The sequence below is a fragment of the Macaca mulatta genome, chromosome 16, assembly GCF_049350105.2.
Source record: "Macaca mulatta isolate MMU2019108-1 chromosome 16, T2T-MMU8v2.0, whole genome shotgun sequence".
In the NCBI taxonomy this organism is placed as follows: domain Eukaryota; kingdom Metazoa; phylum Chordata; class Mammalia; order Primates; family Cercopithecidae; genus Macaca; species Macaca mulatta.
Genome location: NC_133421.1, coordinates 6,921,499 through 6,943,004, shown reverse-complemented (window position 1 = coordinate 6,943,004; position 21,506 = coordinate 6,921,499). Strand labels below are relative to the sequence as shown.

Sequence of the window (21,506 nt, the reverse complement as noted above, 5' to 3'; positions counted from 1 at the left end):
TGGACATCAGCATCCCTTCCCCCAGGGTAGAGGGTGGGACCTTCTCTGGGAAGGGACTTAAGACCCATAATCAGAAATGTGGGAGATTAGAGTCCTGCATTGGGGCGGGTGAAAGGAGGGCGGGAGAAGGGGAGAGTGAGAGTCTGTTTCCTGAGGCCTAACACACCCAACATTATCACAGAACACTGTAACGAGGGCTATGGGAGTTACGACCCAGGAACTGGGGATGAAAACCAATAAATACATAATATAACACCACAGCCTCCTAGAGGAAAGTGACCGTGTAAGGGGCTGGTGAGAGCTGGGGGAAGACAAGAGTGCATTCCACACAGCCCAAAAGCCTGGCGTGCCTTGAAAACAGTAGGTGGAAGCGGCCACTAGAAATAATTAAACAGCTTCGGACAGAGGACTCAGGCCAGCGCAGCAAGAAGGCTCCGGAAACCGGATTCGAGGCTTCCCGGGCTGCACAGGAGGCCTCCAGCAGAAGGCGCGATTCCGCCTGGGGCCTTAGGTCCTCAGTGCGCCGGCGCGGGAAGCGCTTCCGGGCAAGGGCGGGGCTTCCGGCGGCGCTTTAGGTCGCGGGGTACTTGGGCCTGGGTTGTCCTTTGCATCTGCACGTGTTCGCAGTGGATTGCGCGATGCTACCTCTGCTGCGCTGCGTGCCTCGTGTGCTGGGCTCCGCCGTCCCCAGCCTCCGCGCTGCCGCGCCCGCCTCGCCTTTCCGGCAGCTCCTGCAGCCGGCGCCCCGGCTGTGCGCCCGGCCCTTCGGGCTGCTCAGCGTGCGCACAGGTTCCGAGCGGCGGCCGGGCCTCCTGCGGCCTCGAGGACCCTGCGCCTGTGGCTGTGGCTGCGGCTTGCTGCACACTGAAGGTGAGGTTCGCGCACGCGGGCCAGGGGTGTGGTTTGCGGTTCACGGAGGGGAAAAGACCAGGAGTGGGGCCTGCAACCGACCTCCGAGGTCTGGGACATTTTTCCATTGATTGGCAACCAGCGGGTTAAACCCACGTGTGATCATATTCCCCCCACCTCCCCTATCCACCAGTTTCATTTTCTGTTGGTAGGGGGGTGAATAAAATTAAATACTAGAGGGTACCTTCATCCTTAGTCTTATTCTCTCGAAAGTGGACTTTTGGGAAAGCCCAAGGTCGTGTTTGAAAATAGCATACGATACAACTATCGTTTGGCAAGTGGAAGAGGATGATCGGAAATTCTTCTGCTTTATAGCGGAAAGTGGTAATGCGTTCATTGTTGGAAATCACTTTTCCAGCATCAGGCTCAGCTTCCCACTAATATTATGGTATTTTTACAGATAAGGAAACTGAGGCTTCTAGAGTAACTGTAATAGCAGAGAGATTAGAAATAGTCCAGGTTTCTGGCTGCGATAACCAGGGTAATAGTTTTATGTTTTAGACTAACTGGCTTTCCTTTTTATGTATATGGATTTCTTTTCTAGGAGACAAAGCTTTTGTTGATTTCCTGAAGGATGAAATTGAGGAGGAAAGAAAAATCCAGAAGCATAAAACCCTCCCTAAGATGTCTGGAGGTTGGGAGCTGGAACTGAATGGGACAGAAGCGAAATTAGTGCGGAAAGTTGCCGGGGAAAAGTAAGTACTGGTCTGGGGATCCCAGGGCACCGACTCCCTTAACCTTGCAAGACCCGTCCTGAGTCATCCCTAGAAGAGCCTTGAGTTCAGGTGTGGATAAATGGTTTTCAAGAGAGTGAAGGATTCAATTGGACAGCTTCATAAGGTCCAGGCAGTCCATTCACTGAACACAAATTTGCTGTGGGCTGGTTACTAAGGAGACAAAAATGTAGCGCAAAAAAGTACTGACAGAATCTGTTTGATCTCTGATTTACAGCCCTGATACAGTAGCACCCTGCTCTCTGTAATGTTTAGCTTGGGTGAAAATGCAAGGCATGTAACTTATATGTAACAGGATGGGGTTCCACTGTAGATAAGGGCTGCCATCAGAGGCGGGGAGTTTGTGACCTAAGTCAGGTGCCCCACCTTCTCCTAAACTGTTAGTGTTTACACTTTTCTGCTTTATAGTCATCCATAATCTCATTACACAGATAAACATTTGTCATCTTCCAGATTTTTAAATTGAGGCTGGGTGCAGTGGCTCACGCCTATAATCCCAGCACTTTGGGAGGCAGAGACGGCAGATCATGAGGTCAGGAGATCGAGAACATCCTGGCTAACACTGAAACCCTGTCTCTACTAAAAATTTTAACAGGGTGTGGTGGCAAGCACCTGTAGTCCCAGCTACTCAGGAGGCTGAGGCAGGAGAATCGCTTGAACCCCCGGGTTTCAGTGAGCCGAGATGGCGCCACTGTACTCCAGCCTGAGGGACAGAGCAAGACTCCATCTCAAAAAAATAATAAATAAATAAATAAATTGAATTTTCTTTATAATTGACCTTATGATGTATATATAATTCTTTTTTAAAATCACAGCTTTAATGTGATTTAATTTATATGGCATAAAATTTACCCATTTATTGAAGTTTATTAAATTAAGTGGTTCTTAGTCCTCACAGAATTATGCATCGGTTACCACTACCTAATTCTAGAACATTGTTGTCAATCCCCAAACAATACCTATTAGCAGTCACTCATTATTCCTCCCTCTAGCCACCCCAGGTAATCACTAAGCTACTTTATGGATTGCCTCTTTTGGACATTTCATATAAATGGAATCATACAATTTGTAGCTTCCTCCCCACCCCACGGAGTCTTGCTATTACCCAGGATGGAGTGCAGTGGCACGATCTTGGCTCACTGCAGCCTCTGCCTCCCGGATTCGGACAATTCTCCTGCTTCAGCCTCCTGAGTAGCTGAGATTACAGGCATGCGTCCAGTTAATTTTTGTATTTTTAGTAGAGATGGGGTTTCGCCATGTTGGCCAGGCTGGTCTCAAACTCCTGACCTCGTGATCCGCCCTCCTCGGTCTCCCAGAGTGCTGTGATTACAGGTGTGAGCCACCCTGCCCAGCCTGTTTACATTTTTAATTGTTGGGTTGTAAGAGTTCTTTAGTTTTGACCGGGCACGGTGGCTCACACCTTTAATCCCAGCACTTTGGGAGGCCGAGGCAGGTGGATCACAAGGTCAGGAGATCAAGACCATCCTGGGTAATGCAGTGAAACCCTGTCTCTACTAAAAGTACAAAAAATTAGCCAGGTGTAGTGGCGGGCGCCTGTAGTCCCAGCTACTCAGGAGGCTGAGGCAGGAGAATGGCATGAAGCCCAGAGGCAGAGGTTGCAGTGAGCCGAGATCACGTCACTGCACTCCAGCCTGGGCGACAGAGTGAGACTCTGTCTCAAAAAAAAAAGAATTCTTTAGTTTTTCTGGGTATAGTGATCTTACCAAATTAATGATTTGCAAGTATTGTTCCCCATCTTGTGGGTTTTCTTTTCACTTTCTTTGTAATGCCCTCTGACACAAAAGTTTCTGATTTTGAGGAAGTTCAGTTTACCTATTTTTTTGGTTGCTTGTGCTTTTTTTAGTGTCACATCTAAGAAACCACTGCCTCGCCCAAGGTTGTGAAGATTTATGCCTTAATTTTTTCAGAGTTTTCTAGTTTTAGCTCTTAGTTGAGGTCTGTGATTCATTTTGAGTATGATGTGAAGTAGGGTACCAATTCTCTTGGCTATTGTGTAGTGTGGTTTTTCCCTACACAGGTCAATTGTGTCTTCTGTAATCTCACCTAAAAACCATTTGCACAAGGTTTTCATAGCTATTTGGGGGCCATTAAAAATAATGCTCTGACGAACATCATTCCATTTCTGTGCCCAGGAGCTCAGCTTGGTCAGCACAGTTGGAATCAGACAGATTGTGTCAACCTCAGACTGCCTCTGTTACTATGGAAAGGTGACTTCCTGGCAAAGCAGCTAGTTAGCACAAGTCGAGGGGGCGGTACTTCATGGAACTTGTATGGAACGGTGCCTGCCAGAGTTGCATAGTCCAGCAGTTCTGGTTCTAAACTTTATCTCCCAGGAATTTTGACTCAAACTTTGGGACATGATTTGTCAGGTGTGGATTCTTGCACCTTAAAATTGTCGCTAGTTGGTGTCTCTGGCCTGCTTTGTGATGATAAAACTTCCCACAAGTACTCTGAAGGATGACTGTCTACTACAGCCGTTTTTTTCTTTGTGAGGCATCCCCTTCCCGAGGCCAGGGCTGCTCTCCGTGTTTAACAGATGCAACCCTCCATTGCTCCTTCTTCCTTTCCTTGCAGGGCAAATTTTCTTATGGGGAAAGGCTCTTAAAGGGGCTTCTGTTCCATCTCACCAGCCTCCCAGGTCCTTACTTTCACCAAGGGTTCCTTGGAAAGACCAGGGTGGGCAGTGTCAGCTGGCTGTGGCCATGAGATGCCCAGTCAACACATGGCAGTGAGCCCTGGGGTACTGGCCCTGTTGGGAGTAACCCATGCATGACTTGTTTGGCTGAGATAAGCTGAGGCCAGCTTTGGCTTCCAGCAGCTGGTACATGGTAGGCACACTTGAGACCTGCTGAATCACTCAGGACTGGATGTAGGTACCAGCCTTGTTTGAAGTTCTGCATATAATTCAGCCAGCTAGGATAGAGACATTGTTTCAGTACACCTTTGTAACTGTAGCAGACCTCCCTGTTTGTGTGTTAACCTACTCAGTTAAAATGATGCCTTGTCTGTTATGTTTTCTCTTGCCCTTTTAGAATCATTGTCACTTTCAACATTAACAACAGCATCCCACCAACATTTGATGGTGAGGAGGAACCCACGCAAAAGCAGAAGGTTGAAGAACAGGAGGTAAGCTTAACACTATGATCAGCTTTTACCTCAGTTCTGACAGGCTGTCCCTGGGACTTAAAGAAGGAGCGTTTTTCTTTGTTCTTTAAAAAAAAAAAAATTTTTTTTTCCTCTAAGGCCAGGCACGTGGCTCACGCCTGAATCCCAGCACTTTGGGAGGGCAAGGTAGAAAGATCCCTTGAGGCCAGGAGGACCAGCCTGAGTAACATGGCAAGACCCTGCCTCTACGAAAGTTTAAAAAAAAACAAATTAGCTGGGCATGGTGGCACGACTGTGGTTCCAGCTATGCAGGAGGCTGAGGCAGGAGGAATCAGTGGTTTCTGGCCAGCTTTAACAGGACTGTGGCCCTCTTCCTTTTCCCAGGGGCAAAATACGTTGCTGTCTGCCAGCTCAGGCTTAGTGGTTTGGCTGGAAAGGAAATGAAATGTTCTCAGCCTTTCCCATGATAGGGAGTTTTGTTGTTTTTGAGAGAAGGTCTCGCTCCATTGCCCAGGCTGGAGTGCAGTGGCACGATCTCTGCCCACTGCAGCTTCCACCTCCCACGTTCAAGCGATTCCCCTACCTCAGCCTCCCCAGTAGCTGGGATTACAGACATGTGCCACCACACCTGGTTAATATTTGTATTTTTAGTAGAGACAGGGTTTCACCGTGGTTGCCAGGCTGGCCTCAAACTCCTGACCTCAAGTGATCCAGCCACCTTGGCCTCCCAAAGTGCCGGGATTATGGGCGTGAGCCACCACGCCCGGCCTATGGGGAGATTTTTTATATTGGAGGTTATCATTTGGTGTGTTTGCATGTGTGGAATGTTCCTAACATATCAGTCACAAGCTGGTAATACACAACAGCCATTTAACCAAGATAAGAATGCCAGGGGCAGGCTAGGTGTGGTGGCTCAAGCCTGTAATCCCAGCACTTTGGGAGTCCGAGATGGGCAGATCACAAGGTCAAGAGATCGAGACCATCCTGGCCAACATGGTGAAACCCCATCTCTACTAAAAATACAAAACTTAGTTGGGTGTGGTGGCAGGCGCCTATAGCCCCAGCTACTCAGGAGGCTGAGGCAGAATTGCTTGAACCCGGGAGGCGGAGGTTGCGATGAGCCGAGATCACACCACTGCACTCCAGCCTGGCAACAGAGCAACACTCTGCCTCGAAGAAAAAAAAAAAAAAGAATGCCAGGGGCATAAGAGACTTTAACTGGATCATGCCTACTCTTCAGACATTTTAGGAAGTGCTGTGCCCAGCCTGGTAACCAGCCAGTACGAGGGCCACAGAGTCCCTAGACCTTCTGCCCAAAAGCCATCAGTACAGTGTTGGGTCATGACCTGGTGTGGATGGCACAGCTCTCTGGTGTGCTTCTTTCCCAGCAACCCCAACTAGCATCTCTCTGACATTGGACCCAGTCTGCTCCCAGAGCTCCACATCAGAGGAAAAGCTGCTGCTGTTATTCAGCCATAAAGATGGCCAGGTTCCCCAGCCTTTGACCCTGGTCCCTTTTGAAGACTCCTGGAACAGTCAAGCTGGAATCTTGAAACTTTAGGAAAGCTTTGCAGTGTATGGGTGGAGGAAAAGGCTTGGAATGTTAAGGAACTGATATAAACTCAGTTAATTGGCACATAGCTGAGGCGGCTGGTATCCAGATTTCTTAATTGAAAATCCAGTGTGTTACTTAAACAAGCAGGGTGCCAACAGAAGTGAGATCAAGCTCTTCATTTGGGAATAGTATGGCATAAGACTATTAAAATGGCTACATAACATCCTAATGGTGGCTCTGAGAAATCTGAACAGAGATCCTTGATCCAGGCATCCATCTCCTTCCAGCAGTGGCATGTACTGACTTCTTGTTTTCCCAGCCTGAACTGACATCAACTCCCAATTTCGTGGTTGAAGTTATAAAGAATGATGGCAAGAAGGCCCTTGTGCTGGACTGTCATTATCCAGAGGATGAGGTATGTAGGATGGAGTGCTAGCCCCTTGGCACCCCTGGGGAGCACAGCGTGTCCCTTGGGAACTTCCTGTCCCTTTTAGCATAAATTTAAAGACTTTCTAGCTTAGACCAGCCCAGCAGGGGGAGAGGGGAGGGGAGTGAGGGAAGAGGGTTAAAACCTGATCAGTTTCATGCTGTCAGCAGCCCCCTTTCTTCGCATGAGTCTGGCTTATCCTGGAGAACCCTTCAGTTTCCCCAAATATTGTTTCTTCTCAGGTTGGACAAGAAGACGAGGCTGAGAGTGACATCTTCTCTATCAGGGAAGTTAGCTTTCAGTCCAGTGGCGAGTCTGAATGGAAGGATACTAATTACACACTCAACACAGATTCCTTGGACTGGGTGAGTGCTTGATAAGATGGGGGAACCTTTTGGGCCGTGGAAGGAAGGGTCCTAGTTCAAGGGGAGAAAGAAACATTTTAATGTTCATTACAGATTTTTTTTTGTTTTTAAACTAGTAAATGTTGTTCTTTGCAGGCCTTATATGACCACCTAATGGATTTCCTTGCGGACCGAGGGGTGGACAACACTTTTGCAGATGAGTTGGTGGAGCTCAGCACAGCCCTGGAGCACCAGGAGTACATTAGTTTTCTTGAAGACCTCAAGAGATTTGTCAAGAGCCAGTAGAGCAGACAGACGCTGAAAGCCTTAGTTTCATGGCAGGCTCTGGCCAGTGAACAAGTCCTACTCTGAAGCTAGACATGTGCTTTGAAATGATTATCGTCCTAATATCATGGGGAAAAACACCAAATTTAAATTATATGTTTTGCGCTCTCATTATCATTTTTCCTGTACAAATCTATTATTTCTAGATTTTTGTATAACATGATAGACATAAAATTGGTTTATCTCCTCCAAAGCAGTGTATCTATTCTATTCCTCCCGCTTCAACCTGCGTCACAAAAGACCAAGAACAGAGATGTCGGAAAAGTTTTTTTTCCTTCAGGATCGGTTAAAAGTTTCGATACAAAATAAGTTATAAATAAAAGGCTTGTATGTACAAGGCTCCTCAGGGAGTGAGTGGTCTTCAACCCGTAGAATGATGTGAGTCCACGCTGGCTCTAGAGGATCACAGCCCAGGTATCACAGGCCTAGGTTTAAACAGGAGAAGAATTAGCTTAAATTGTATTCTAGTCATGAAAGACATGTGATACATCGTTAAAAGTTGTAATCAATGAGAATGCTACACATTAGATGAGGTCTCCTGAGTCTAGTTTGAATTAGTTAGGTCGTGTAATTTGTCATGAAGGCCACCGACGACTGCCCCTCTTTGGCTTTGCTGGACCTCTGTCCTGCAGCCTTCAAACAGCTGTCTGGAAACCGTCAGCACCAACAGTCTTCAAGCTAAGATCAAATCTGCAGATGAACTAATCAAACATCCTCACCTCAGGAAACTACTGACCACAAAGATTGTATGATTGTATTCAAACTCTTGGTAGCTTGGAGCTTTTAGAGCCTAGCAGGAAGATGAGACTCCAAGTCTACACAAGATTGAAGCAGGTGCGTATCACAGGGGAGGTACCAACCATGCATGATCAGTACGGGCAGAAAACATGTCTTCCCCTCGATCTGTAATATGATCAGTAAGCACCTAAGTGTAAAACTGGCTCCCGACTCCTTGGTGGCTCAGCCCCTCCACTATGCTAAGGAATCATCTGTCCTTGAGCCATTTATGCCAGAGGTTGCAATTTTTTTGTGTGAAAAATCAGACCTCGGCGATGACCTTGAGCAGTAGGGGATCAATAACTCCCCCAGGCTTAGCGTTCCACTAACAAAACAGTAGGCATAAATAGGTTACCCTTGTTTCTTACCACTTTCACAGGTAATATATTTGGCTTTCTCTAAAAGACACTATAACCCTGCTAATAGGTGGTTTAGCATATTCTATCCCATGACCACCACCTGAGCACCGTCACATCCAAAATATTCCTAAGTCTTGTAATATAGTGCCATCTTCTGTAACCCATCCCTATTTTCCAACACATCCTCAGTCATCTGTGCTGAGCCTCCCTACATCCTGACTTCACTGAATTCTAACACAATGGTCCTTGAGTCCCCCTTAAGCGAAAACCAAAGGTCTAGTGGAACTAGAGCATTCCAAATGTCTACTTTTCCAAATGTTGAACTCGGAACCTACAGAATACAATTTTGTCTTTCCCCTTCCTGTTTCTTGTTTTTTGTTTTTGTTTTTTTGAGGCTCAATCTCGCTGTCACCCAGGCTGGAGCGCAATGGCGCCATCTCAGCTCACTGCAACCTCCACCTCCTGAGCTCAAGCCATCCTCCCACTTCAGCCTCCCACTGAGTAGCTGGGAGTACAGGTGCGAGCCACCAGGCCCAGCTAATTTTTGTATTTTTAGTAGAGACCAGGTTTCACCATGTTGTCCAGGCTGGTCTTGAATTCCTAGCCTCAAGTGATCCATCCACCTCAGCCTTCCTAAGTGCTGGGATTACAGGTGTGAACCACAGCGCCTGGCTGTGTTTCTCGTGTTTTCTGTGAACCCCGCCTCCCTCACCCCTTACTTACCCAACAATGGTCTCCCTGCCCGCCCCAGAGCCAGCACTGACAACTATGATCTCCAAGACTGCTACACAGCACTCACCTTCCAAACCTCACCTCCCACTTAGCTTCACTGCTGCTCTGAGCCACAGGACACTGACGGTTAGGTGAGTGGATAACTGGGGTCCATAATTATATGCTGAGCTGAAGCTGTACACATGGCAATTAGGCAATCTTCTGCTTACCCTTTAATTGCCCTTCTCGTCCACCCGCCAGCATTTGGTCTTTCACACTCAAGGGGACTTTCATACTTGAGGAGCTGTAGACTCTAGCTCTGCTACCATTATAATCTGTGTAGATGACTCACTGTTCACCTTACTAAGACAGAAGCCAAAGCCAGCTGACCTGTGCCCTCTTCAACTCTCCTCCCTCCACCTTAACTCATCTGTACAAACATATTAAGCACGTATTTATTAATATAGGCCAAGCGCTGGGAGTAGAAATAAATATGGGCCATGCCCTCAAGGACAGATATGGGCAGGTAACTGCAGCACTGTTATGGATGACACGGCATGAGGTATGGTGGAAGCCCAAGGAGACACTGGCCAATTCCCCTCTGCCAGCCCTCATTAGGTTTGTTGAAAAAGGGAACACAGACTCTAAAGGAACGGACTTCTCAGGCTGGCCAATTCTTTTTTTGTTTGGTTTTTGGTTTTTGAGATGGAGTTTCGCTCTTGTTGCCCAGGCTGGAGAGCAGTGGCGTAATCTCCGCTCACTGCAACCTCTGCTTCCCGGGTTCAAGCGATTCTCCTGCCTCAGCCTCCCGAGTAGCTGGGATTACAGGCGTGTGCCACCACACCTAATTTTTTTGGCCAGGCTGGTCTTGAACTCCTGACCTCAGATGGTCTGCCCGCCTCAGCCTCCCAAAGTGTGGGGATTACAGGTGTGACTCACCTCACTCGGCCACCAATTCTGTTTTTGAGACAGAGTCTCACTCTGTGTCCCAGGCTGGAGTACAGCAGCACAATCTCAGCTCACTGCAACCTCCGCATCCTGGGTTCAAGCAATTCTCCTGCCCCAGCCTCCCGAGTAGCTGGGATTACAGGCACCCACCGCCATGCCCAGCTAAGTTTTGTATTTTTAGTACAGATGGGGTTTCACCGTGTTGGCCAGGCTGGTCTTGAACTCCTGACCTCAGGTGATCTGCCCACCTCAGCCTCCCAAAGTGCTGGGATTACAGGTGTGAGCCACTGTGCCTGGCTGAGACTGGCCAATTCCTTGTGAGGAATCAGGTGAATGAAGTACATGGCATATTGTAGTGCTCAATAAATATCTGTGCAAATGATGCTTAAATGTAGTGGGAGGAGTCAAAGGCATTCAGACAGAACAGCATGAACAGCACAGAGGCCTGAAAGCACTGCATATTTGAGCATCTGCAACCAGTGCTGGAGAGCTGGAACAGAAGGGAACATACGCCTGTAGTCAACAGGAAGTAGTGAGGTGTTTTATTTAAACTTTCACCTGCTGTGTCTCTTTCCACACAAGCTGATGGAAAATGGCTTCCTTCCACCAAGGCCGGAGCCTGGAGCAGGAAACAGCAGGGGCACTGGAGGCACAAAGACCTGGGGTCCAACACCAGCTCTATCGCTTATTAGTAGTAAAATTTTGGCCAGATGACATCACTTCTCTGAATCTAACAGGAACTATCCTCTCCCTCATGAACCTAATGCTCCAGCGAAGTAGAATAAGATGCTCTTTGTTTACACTCCAGTTTTCTGCTTCTCTGCCTTGTTCCTCTATGTGGGGATCTTCCACTTAAGCTCTACCCCCACAACTGGCCAGATGTCCATGTCTGTCCAGATCGATTCCACGCTTCAAGTTAAATGCCTCCTCCAGGAAGGTGTCACCATAAAGGAGATCACCCTCCTATGAACTCCCATAAGCCCTCCCTCTACAGCTCTCCAGGGTACTGCCTGTTTATTCTGTTCTCTTATTATCAATCCAAGGCTTGAGCTCCGTGGGAGATGTGTATTTCTCAATTTTAATGAGCCCTCAATTCATTGTTTTTTTAATGAATGAGTAGAATTAAATACCTATGGAAGAAACCTGATACAGGTGAAATGGCTGTTACTAGGCAATGTTGCTTATAATAAAAATGACCCCTGTAGGTTACCTGCGTTTGGAAGAGAGGGCCATGAAAGAACTCTATAAACACCCAGTAGAAGGCCATGGCTATGAACTTCCTAAAGTACAGTGTGCTCCTAATCCCAAGGCTCCCCCTGCCTGGGATCTAAAAGCAAATATATCATATCGGTTTTATGTGTGTTTGTATGATATCTATATACACACATGTACACATATATAGATAGATAGATTACATGGATTATGAGAGATACTGGTTCCTATAGCACGCTTCTAGGACAGGTGGTTCCCATACCCGCTTGTGTTCCCAGCCCTCACACCTCAGTTGTCACTCAGGCTAGCGACTAGCCCTTGGACCTCTGTGAAAATTCCACTGACAGACAAACCTAAGGCTGCCCTGCTATACTTTCTGCCCTGTTTCCTTCTGCAAAAGTGATGCCAGCATGGCCTATTTGGGTGTTATGACTATGAAATGACCAGCTGAATCCAAAACCACCGTGCTGATCTATCAGGAGAAGGTGTGGAGCCACACGTCCTAACTCCCAGACCAATCCTCTTGCCATGATCCTATGCTGCCTCTTCCCTTCTGACTGGCCTTTGAGTCGAAATGACTTGTTACCTTCACTTTTCTATGAAGTAAATTCCTCAGATAATAAACTGCATTAAACATTTACCTGTTTCTAGGTCATTATTTCTATCGAGGTAGGAATAAAACCAACCACAGGCTCCTCTTACCACAGACTGGGTCCCAGGAGAGGCTTACCAGACAGCTCATGAGAAGACTGGACTTTTCTTCTGTTCCTCCAGTGACTGAAAATTCAGGTGTGTGGGGACAGTGCGCACTGTGCTCATTTATACTACCCTCTAAACAGGCACGAAGCTTCTGCTCTGTCAACTCAGAAGACTAAAAAATAAAAAAGTTCAACCTCCTCTCAGTGACTTGATAGCCAACAGATGGAAAAATCCTCATTCCTCATGCCAACCAATAGAACTGTGGCTCACTGTGACGGCTTGATTCCTTGGAGCCTTAAAGACACTCGGGCCCATGACTGTGCCAAGATCTCTTAACCAATCTCCATTTAACTGCCTCTCCATATTAACCAATGCCCTCTACTGCTGTAAAACACACTGATGGCCACTCATGGCAGAAAGAACACTCAGAGGCTGTAGGCTACTTTCCAGCCTCCCTCTGCCTCTGCCCCCACCAGCTGAGTGCATCCTTACCAACAACTAGCAGTGTATGCTCCTAGGTCTGCTTGAGTTACTTGAACTTGCTACTGTAACTCAGTAACGCTAATTACTTATTATGTAAATCAGTAATACAAGGGAAAAACCATGAAGTTTTATTTTTATAAGTGGAAAGTTTAGGAAACACTCAAAAAGATGAGCTGCTTAAAAAAAATAAAAATAAAAAAAGAAAGAAAGAAAAAGAGCTATAGAATTAGGTAAAAGATGGGGGAGAAAAATTCCAAAGTTGCATACTCAGCTTCTTGATCCACTTTACAGAATTAAAATCGTAAACTCTGGACTATGTATTATAAGAGTTGTTTATGTAAAAAAGGTGACTCGGCCAGGCACAGTGGCTCATATCTGTAATCCCAACACTTCGGGAGGCCGAGGCGGGTGGATCACTTGAGGTCAGGAGTTCGAGACCAGCGTGACCAACATGGTGAAACCCCGTCTCTACTAAAAATACAAAAATCAGCCAGGTGTCGTGGCGTGTGCCTGTAATCCCAGCTACTCAGGAGGCTGAGACAGGAGATTCGCTTGAACTCGGGAGGCGGAGGTTGCAGTGAGCAGAGATCTCACCACTGCACTCCAGCCTGGGTGACAGAGTGAGATTCTATCTCAAATAAAATAAAAAATAAAACAGGTGACTCAGCTCTCCAATCAGCAGGGCCCCACTCAAAGGCTGGCAAGTAAATTTATGTTTTTGAAACTTACCATAAAACATTTTATTTTTATAATTTGCCTCTTTAATCAATTGCTCAATTAACTGGCAAACTTGCAGTCCCCATCATGCCAGATAAAAGGGCTCTTTCTGTATTTTAAGATTACTGAAGGCCGGGCACAGTGACTGATGCCTGTAATCCTGGCACTTTGGGAGGCTGAGGCAGGTGGATCACAAGGTCAGGAGTTTGAGACCAGCCTGGCCAAGATGGTGAAACCACATCTCTACTAAAAATAAAAAATAAAAAAAATTAGCCGGGCGTGGTGGCAGGCACCTGTAATCCCAGCTACTTGAGAGGCTGAGGCAGGAGAATGACTTGAATCCGCAAGGCAGAGGTTGCAGTGAGCCGAAATCATGCCACTGTACTCCAGCCCGGGTGACAGAGTAAGACTGTTTCAAAAATAAATAAATAAATAAAAGATTACTAAAGCTTAAATTCTGAATTAGGTATGTCTTCATATATAGAAAATTTTTATGAAACGTCAGATACAGGCATTTCCAATCCCAAGCTGAGGTCTCCATAAAAACCTTAAGCAGTGGTGGCTCTCCAGGGCCCTAAAGGCCCTGATGTGTACTGTTTGCCAATTTTCATGCCACAGATATTCTCGCCATGGCCGATTTGAAGCTACCAATGTGACACCACTGAACATAAAACTGGGAAGAAATATGCACAATGGGCTCCGAGCCAGCGCTGGAGGATCTTCAAGAAAGTAGATCCGTGTGGGAAAAAGTATCATGAAATCTGTGTGTGGAACACTCACATGAGATGGGATGGACAGGCCACACTGACACACCACCACACCGCTTGTGATTCTCAGGTTGTACCTAGAAGCAGAATTAGGATCCCAGAGCATCATGGCCACCAGAACTGGATCTCCAAACCTTTTCAGGCAACAAATCTCAGGGGAGATTCCACTCACCTTGGAGTGGGGAATGGGAACGAATAATGCTGAAAAGGTTTTCAAAACTCTTACTTTGTACATACAGGACAGACGAGTGGGTTTGCCTCCCACTCAGCCAGCATGATGCTGAGACACTTTTCATCAAACTGCAAGCTCTTCTCATACTCGCGGATGATGGACTGCTCTGCAAGGCAAAGGCAGTTGGAGTGCTTCACCGTGCTTCAGCTTGCCCTGTATTTAATTCTAAGCTTCACTGCCAAAGGCTTCCTTCACACAAGGGAAAGATTTGGGCAAAAGCACAATAGCCATCACTGGTTTTTACTGCTCTCTCAGGCTGGCTTCATCTTGCTAGATCCCTCTCCCTCCTCTCTGTCCCCTTTTTGTGAGCATAAGAGGTAAAGCAGGCTGAAGACCAAGGAGACAATTTTCACACACATCTCCAGAGATCATAGGAGCACAGATAGGGAATGACAGGGTCCCACAGGCAACTAAGGAAAGCTGACAAAGAGAACTGATTGCTGGCCAGACGAGGTGGCTCACGCCTGTAATCCCAGCACTTTGGGAGGCTGAGGCAGGCTTGAGGTCAGGAGTTCGAAACCAGCCTGGCCAACATGGTGAAACCTCAGCTCTACTAACAAATACAAAAAATTAGCCCGGCATGTGGTGCATGCCTGTAATCCCAGCTACTCGGGAGGCTGAGGCAGGAGAATCACTTGAACCCGGGAGGCGGAGGTTGCAGTGAGCTGAGATTGCGCCACTGCACTCCAGCCTGAGCAACAAAGCGAGATTCTGTGTCAAAAAAAAAAAAAAGAGAACTGATTTCTGATGCCAGGACGACCCTGCTGAGTCAAAAGAGATCTGCTTTCCAAGTATGTCCACATACTTGGAATCTGTGTTGTTCAGAATCTGTGTGCTCATTCATTCAGCAAACATACAACAGTACCTAGTATGTGCTAGTCACAGGGGCACAAAGATGAAAAAACCGTCCTGCCCTTATTGAGCTCACAGTCTAGACATTAGGGAAGGGGTCAGAACACTACAGTCATGCTTGTTTGTTGATGTGGTGTCTATAACGGCTTTTCCACTAGAACGGCGGAGTTGAGGAGTTGTGCCAGAGACCGCATGGTCTGTAAAGTCTAAAGTATTTGCTATCTGGTTCTTCACAAAAGGTCTGCCAGCTCCTGCTTTAGAATGTTCCTATGGCTGAGGACAGCACAACGCAGTAAATCTTTGTCACTTCAGATTTATTAAATATGCCGCAAAATAAGCATTTGGTGAGGCTTATGTTTCACCACTAAGAAAGGTTTTGTAGGTGGGGGGAAGGGAAAATGAATAAAAAAAGATGATAAGGAATTTACAGTCTAACTGGAGTCAACAGCAACAGTCATTAACAACTAACACTTGCATGGCACTTATGTGTCAAATGCTATTTTAAGTCCCTTACATATATTAACTTCTTCACTATTATCCTTATTTCTAAGGTGAAGAAACGGAGGCACAGGGAAATTAAGTGCTTTGGTCGGTGCCACACAAATTAAAGTGGTAAAGCCAAGTGAATCTTAGAGGTATGACTTAAGGGTTTGCACTCTTGCCTCATCATAACAATAGCTGTTGATTACTGAAAGTTCTCTATATGCCAGGCAATGCACTAAGTCTTCTACACATGTTATTTAAGCCTTACAACAAATGTATAAGGTATTATCTCCATTTTACAGGTCATAAAAACGAAGCCTAAGGCCGGGGGCCATGCCACATGTCTATAATCCCAACACTTTGGGAGGCTAAAGTAGGAAGATGGTTTGAGTCCAGGTGTTTGAGACCAGCCTAGGCAACACAGTGAGACCCTGTCTCTACAAAAAATAAAAAAAAATTAGGATAGGCATGTTGGCTCATGCCTGTAATCTCAAAACATTGGCAGGCTGAGGTGGGGGGAATCACATGAGACCAGGGAGGAGTTCGAGACCAGCCTGGGCAACATAGTGAGACCTTGTCTCTACAAAAAATAAAAAAAATTAGCTGGGCATGGTGGTGCACACCTGTGGTCCCAGCTACTCGGGAGGCTGAGATGGGAGGATCGGTTGAGCCTAGGAAGATGAAGCCACAGTGAGCCATGATCATACCACTGCATTCCAGTCTGGGCAACAGAGCAAGAACGTGTCTCAAAAAAATAAATACATAAATAATTTTTTGTCTTGTTTTAATCACCTTTGGCTTAAAAAAAAAAAAAAAAAAAAAAAAAAGGTTAATAAAAAAAATTAGCCAGGGGAGGTGGCACACGTCTATGATCCCAGCTATTCAGAAGGCTGAGGTGGGAAGATCGCTTGAGCCCAGGCGGTCAAGGCGGCAGTGGGCTGTGATCACACCACTGCATTCTAGCTTGGGCAGCAACCGTGTCTCAAAAAAAAAGAAAATAAAAGAAAAAAAAAAGACTTAGTGCATTGCCTGGCATATAGAGAGCTTTCAGTAATCAACAGCTATTGTTATGATAAGGCAAGAGCTCAAACCCTTGAGTCATACCTCTAAGATTCACTTGGCTTTACCACTTTAATTTGTGTGGCACAGACCAAATCAAATCAGGGCAACATGGAAAAAATGACTTAACTATATAAAGTACAAAATTATGCTCTCTACACAGTGCTATGGGCACCTCCCTCAAGGAGTGGATGCTCACAGGCCCTGGGGAGTTAAGAGAAAATGTGGCACTTGAAATGAATAGGGCAAGGGATCAGACCACGCACTGTCACTGTATCCTGTAAAGTGGCAGGTTTACTTTTTATGTATTTATTTTTTTAAGAGACAGGATCTCACTCTGTCGGCCAGGCTGGAGTGAGGTGGTACGATTATAGCTCACTGTAACCTTAAACTCTTGGGTTCAAGTGATCCTCCTGCCTAAGCCTTCTGGATGAGGGAGGCTACAAGTATGTGCTACCACGCCCAGCTAACTATTTTACTTTTGTAGAGACAGGGTCTTGTTATGTTGTCCATGACGGTCTTCAACTGGCCTCAAGCAATACTCCTGCCTAAGCCTCTCAAAGTGCTGGGATTAGAGGCATAAGCCACCACCCTCAGTGAACTATTAACCCATTAATAGAGAGGCAGGATGGTAGAAGAAACACAAGAACTGGATTCACACAACTGATTTTGCTTCCCATCTCCTCCACTTACTAGCTGTGTGACCTGCATGAGAACACCACCTTCTGTTCTACTACTACTATCTTACAGGGCAGTCACGTGGAGAAAACAGCATTCATTAAATGAGAAGTTCTTAGCACAAAGCCTAGCACCCTGGAGACCCTTATTATTGGGAAGCTAGACAGCCAAGATGTCAGAGTACAAAAAGAGCCTTTTGGACACTTGATCGATAGAGGTAGACAAAGGGGACTTATGAACTAATCCTGATTGGAGGAAAAGTCACAGCATTTGAGTAGCTAAATACAGGTAAGGAAGGACTACTCCTAGGGGTTACCTTGGTCGATCAGCTCCTGTTGAATTTCCTCCAGCACAGCCATGTCTATCAGCTCCTCCAACTGGAAGAGAAAGGGGAGGCATCAGAAGTTTGAAGTATTAATCACCAACCAAGCCCCACAATGATTCATACTTGGAGGCTGGCTTGAAGAACCCAGATTTGCCGGATAGAATCAGTCCAGTCCTCCTGCACAATACACTGACAGTGGGGTAATGCTGTCATGCTGACACGTCGTCAACAAATGATCCAACTACCCAGTGACAAAATAATGGTACCCACTTTTGGAGAGACGATATAGGGTAGGAGTTAGGTACATATTCTTCCAAGGCTATGTAATCACAGGAAAAGTTCCTAGTCTCTGCAAATCTCAGTTTCGGCCTCTGTAAAGTGGGAATAAAATCTATCTAAGAGGGTTACTGTGAGTACTAATTGTGGTAATGTAAGGCAAACATTGGTGTATTGTAGGACACATAGAAGCCACTGAATAATGCATCGTTATTACACAGTGCGTTGATAGTTTCAAACAGTTGCTCTCATTTTCTTACATAATGCTTACAATGCTGAAAACATGATCTTCTCATTTTATAAATGTGAAAACTAAACCTCAAAGAGGCAGACTGAAGTTAAGAGTCAACAGCCAAACCAGGATTCGAATTCTGGAACTCCTGACTTCGAATCCAGTGCTCTTCCTGATACACTATAAATGGTATCCTTCCCATACATGGCTCCCAACGCTGGCTGAGACTAGAATCTGAAAGTTTCTGGAGACCTTTTTAGAAAGAGATTCCTGAGGTGGGCAGATCACTGGAGGTCAGGTGTTCAAGACCAGCCTGGCCAACATGGTGAAACCCCATCCCAGCTAAAAACAGAAAAAAGATTAGCCAGGCATGGTGGCACACATCTATAATCCCAGCTACTTGGGAGGCTGAGGCAGGAGAATCGTTTGAACCCAGGAGGTGGAGGCTGTAGTGAGCCGAGATCTTGCCACTGCACTCCAGCCTGGGTGACAGAGCAAGACAAAAAAAAAAAAAGAGAGAGAGAGAGAAAGAAAGAGATTCCTAGCCTATGCCTACTAAATTATAATTTCCAAGTGTGGAGGCAAGAAATGAAATTTCTTTCTTTTTAGTTTCATAAATGATGATGTTGCAGTGATGAGCAGATCTACGGTCTGGTATTTCACAACAATTCATCTAGACAAGTCTAACATTAAGGGTAGAAAAGCCTGGGTTAAAGGCTGTTGAATTCTAGGCCGGGCGCAGTGGCTCATGCCTGCAATCCCAGCACTTTTGGAGGCGGAAGCAGGTGGATCACGAGGTCAGGAGATCGAGACCATCCTGGCTAACACAGTGAAACTCCGTCTCTACTGAAAATACAAAAAATTAGCCGGGCGTGGTGGCAGGCGCCTGTAGTCCCAGCTACTCGGGAGGCTGAGGCAGGAGAATGGCGTGAACCAGGGAGGTGAAGCTTGCAGTGTGCCCAGATAGCGCCACTGCACTCCAGCCTGGGCGCCAGAGTGAGACTCCGTCTCACACACACAAAAAAAGACTGTTGAATTCTAAATGGGGGTAGGGGAATGGTGGGTTTAGGGGACTCAAGTAAACAAGTAAAAAAGGACAGTAGCCGTTCTTGGTGGAGTCCTCCTGAAAACACATAGCCCAGCCTGACCTGAGCCAAGTCTTCTGGACAATTCTCCATTGACTGCAAAGCATTCCACTCTTCTTCCATCACCTCTTGCACTAGAAAGGTGTTCTGAGCATTCCCTGGCCGACTGCTTCCAGCCTGGCGGTACCTGTTTAGGAGCCTGTCCCGGCTGTTTCTCATTCTCTCCAGGCATCTCTGGGAAAAAAGAGCAAGATGGGGAGGAAAAAAAAAAAAACCATTTCTACTTTTAAAAAACACTCTTACAGTAGTTGGGAAAACATTAAAGAAAGTTTATAGACACAAAATTTCAATGATAATACTAACTAGTGTTACTTTTGCATATTCCTCTGTAGAGATACATAAAATTACAATGCTTTGTGCATGTATTTACATATAACCGTATTTTTTATTCTAGCTTGCCAGTTTCCTTAATGGTTGTGTGCATAATCTCTCGGCAGCCAATGTCCTATTACAGAACATTTATATTCCTTCCAAATTCTTGCTACTCTAGATATGGCTGGGTAACAGCCTTCCTGCACAGCAGCGTTTCTGAACTCAGGGAGGTTCTGTCCCCCAAGGAACATTTGGCAATGCTTGGAGACATTTTTGGTTGTCACAATTCTAGTTATAGGACTATTAGCATCTAGTGGGTAGAGGCCCGAGATGTGGCTTAAACAGCCCTCCACAACATGTAAATATCTCCCTCAAAATGTCCATTGTCAAGGCTGAGAAACTCTGCTATATCTGCTATCTTTCTTGCGTCGGGTTATTTTCTTGGACATTACTTACTAGCAACCACGCTGTGTTCAGAAGAGGCCAGAACTGAAGTGGAGCGCTCTTCTAAGCCTCGGTTTACTACTCTCTAGAATAGAAATCATCTCTATCTCACAAGACGAACGTAGGCAAAGTGCCTCTCTCGGTGGCCACCTCCGCAGCAACAGTAGATAGTGTTACTGCAGAGGTGCAAAGGGTGATGTCATGACCACACTTTTTTTTTTTTTTTGAGACGGAGTCTCGCTCTGTCGCCCAGGCTGGAGTGCAGTGGCCGGATCTCAGCTCACTGCAAGCTCCGCCTCCCGGGTTCACGCCATTCTCCTGCCTCAGCCTCCCAAGTAGCTGGGACTACAGGCGCCCGCCACCTCGCCCGGCTAGTTTTTTGTATTTTTTAGTAGAGACGGGGTTTCACCGTGTTAGCCAGGATGGTCTCGATCGCCTAACCTCGTGATCCGCCCGTCTCGGCCTCCCAAAGTGCTGGGATTACAGGCGTGAGCCACCGTGCCCGGCCAATGACCACACTTTAAATTCAAAACAAAACCGAATTCAAAAACAAGGCTTTCTAGGACTGGGCCGACCAGGGCTAATCCCACACTCTACAGTCAGGAGGCCTGGGTTTGAGGTCCGCTTCCACAGCAGGAGCGCTCCGGCACCTGCTCCACCGAGCAGGGCTAAGGCGAAGGCAGGGAAGACGGCGGTCGCCGGGACGGACTGGGATAGTGACCACGGCGCAAACCCCACACCCACCTGCCGGAAAGTCTCTTTCCAAGGCGGCGAGCCCACCAATTTGTACAAGGAGCGGCGGGGTGACCTCAATGACTCCGCCATCTCCTCTCCCCGGGAGACAAGGCCGCAAGCCCCGCCCCCTGACGGCGCGCACAGACCCCTGGGAGTTGTAGTTTCCGCCTGCAGACTGCTCTTGGATCGCAGAGTATTCTGGGAAGTGTTGTATTACCGGCCGGCCCCACGTGGAAACAGATTTAGGCATCCAAGCGAAATGTGTGAGGCCAGCCCAACCTGCATTGAGGGAGGTAAGTCTTGAGGGGAAGTTCTGGATGCCTGGGTTTACCCAGATGGAGGTGTCCAATAGGCAATTAGATACACAAGTCTGTCTCTCCCCAGGTGCTAGACTTCCAGTAGCATCACCATTCCGCTGACTTCTCGTCCTGCCCCCTTGGGCTTCAGAAATAATGGTGATTGGGTGTCCCTTGGCGACGCCCCTGCCCGGTGGGCTGGCCTCGCCCTCGCCCCTCCCCTGGCACGAGCCTCTCGAGCTTCCGGGCCGCCTGCTCGATGATTGGCCGAAGCAGTGAGTGGACGGCCGCGGATTGGCTGCGCTCAGCGGCGGGCTGAGCAAC

General features: G+C 46.9%; 2 protein-coding genes and 1 long non-coding RNA gene across 17 annotated transcripts; 1 reads left to right on the top strand and 2 right to left on the bottom strand.

The window, feature by feature from the left end:
* The first annotated feature begins 585 nt into the window (after nt 1-585).
* Nucleotides 586-7,633, top strand: C1QBP (complement C1q binding protein). The gene is made up of 6 exons (XM_001100940.5): nt 586-870; nt 1,454-1,604; nt 4,697-4,790; nt 6,644-6,739; nt 6,994-7,116; nt 7,252-7,633. The coding sequence occupies exons 1-6, from the start codon at nt 639-641 to the stop codon at nt 7,399-7,401; spliced, it is 846 nt and encodes a 281-aa protein (XP_001100940.2). The 5' UTR covers nt 586-638; the 3' UTR covers nt 7,402-7,633.
* Nucleotides 5,155-6,049, bottom strand: LOC144335273 (uncharacterized). The gene is made up of 2 exons (XR_013406003.1): nt 5,906-6,049; nt 5,155-5,266 (listed from the first exon to the last, which is right to left on the bottom strand). It is a non-coding gene; the product is annotated as an uncharacterized LOC144335273 (long non-coding RNA).
* RPAIN (RPA interacting protein) lies at nt 7,535-21,410 on the bottom strand. Of its 15 annotated transcripts, none has more exon segments than NM_001194178.2 (7): nt 7,535-7,865; nt 12,178-12,318; nt 14,127-14,190; nt 14,340-14,451; nt 17,734-17,794; nt 19,399-19,569; nt 20,896-21,410. In NM_001194178.2, coding segments are annotated over 7 exon segments (660 nt in total). In that variant the 5' UTR covers nt 20,977-21,410; the 3' UTR covers nt 7,535-7,835.
* Nucleotides 21,411-21,506: the final 96 nt, after the last annotated feature.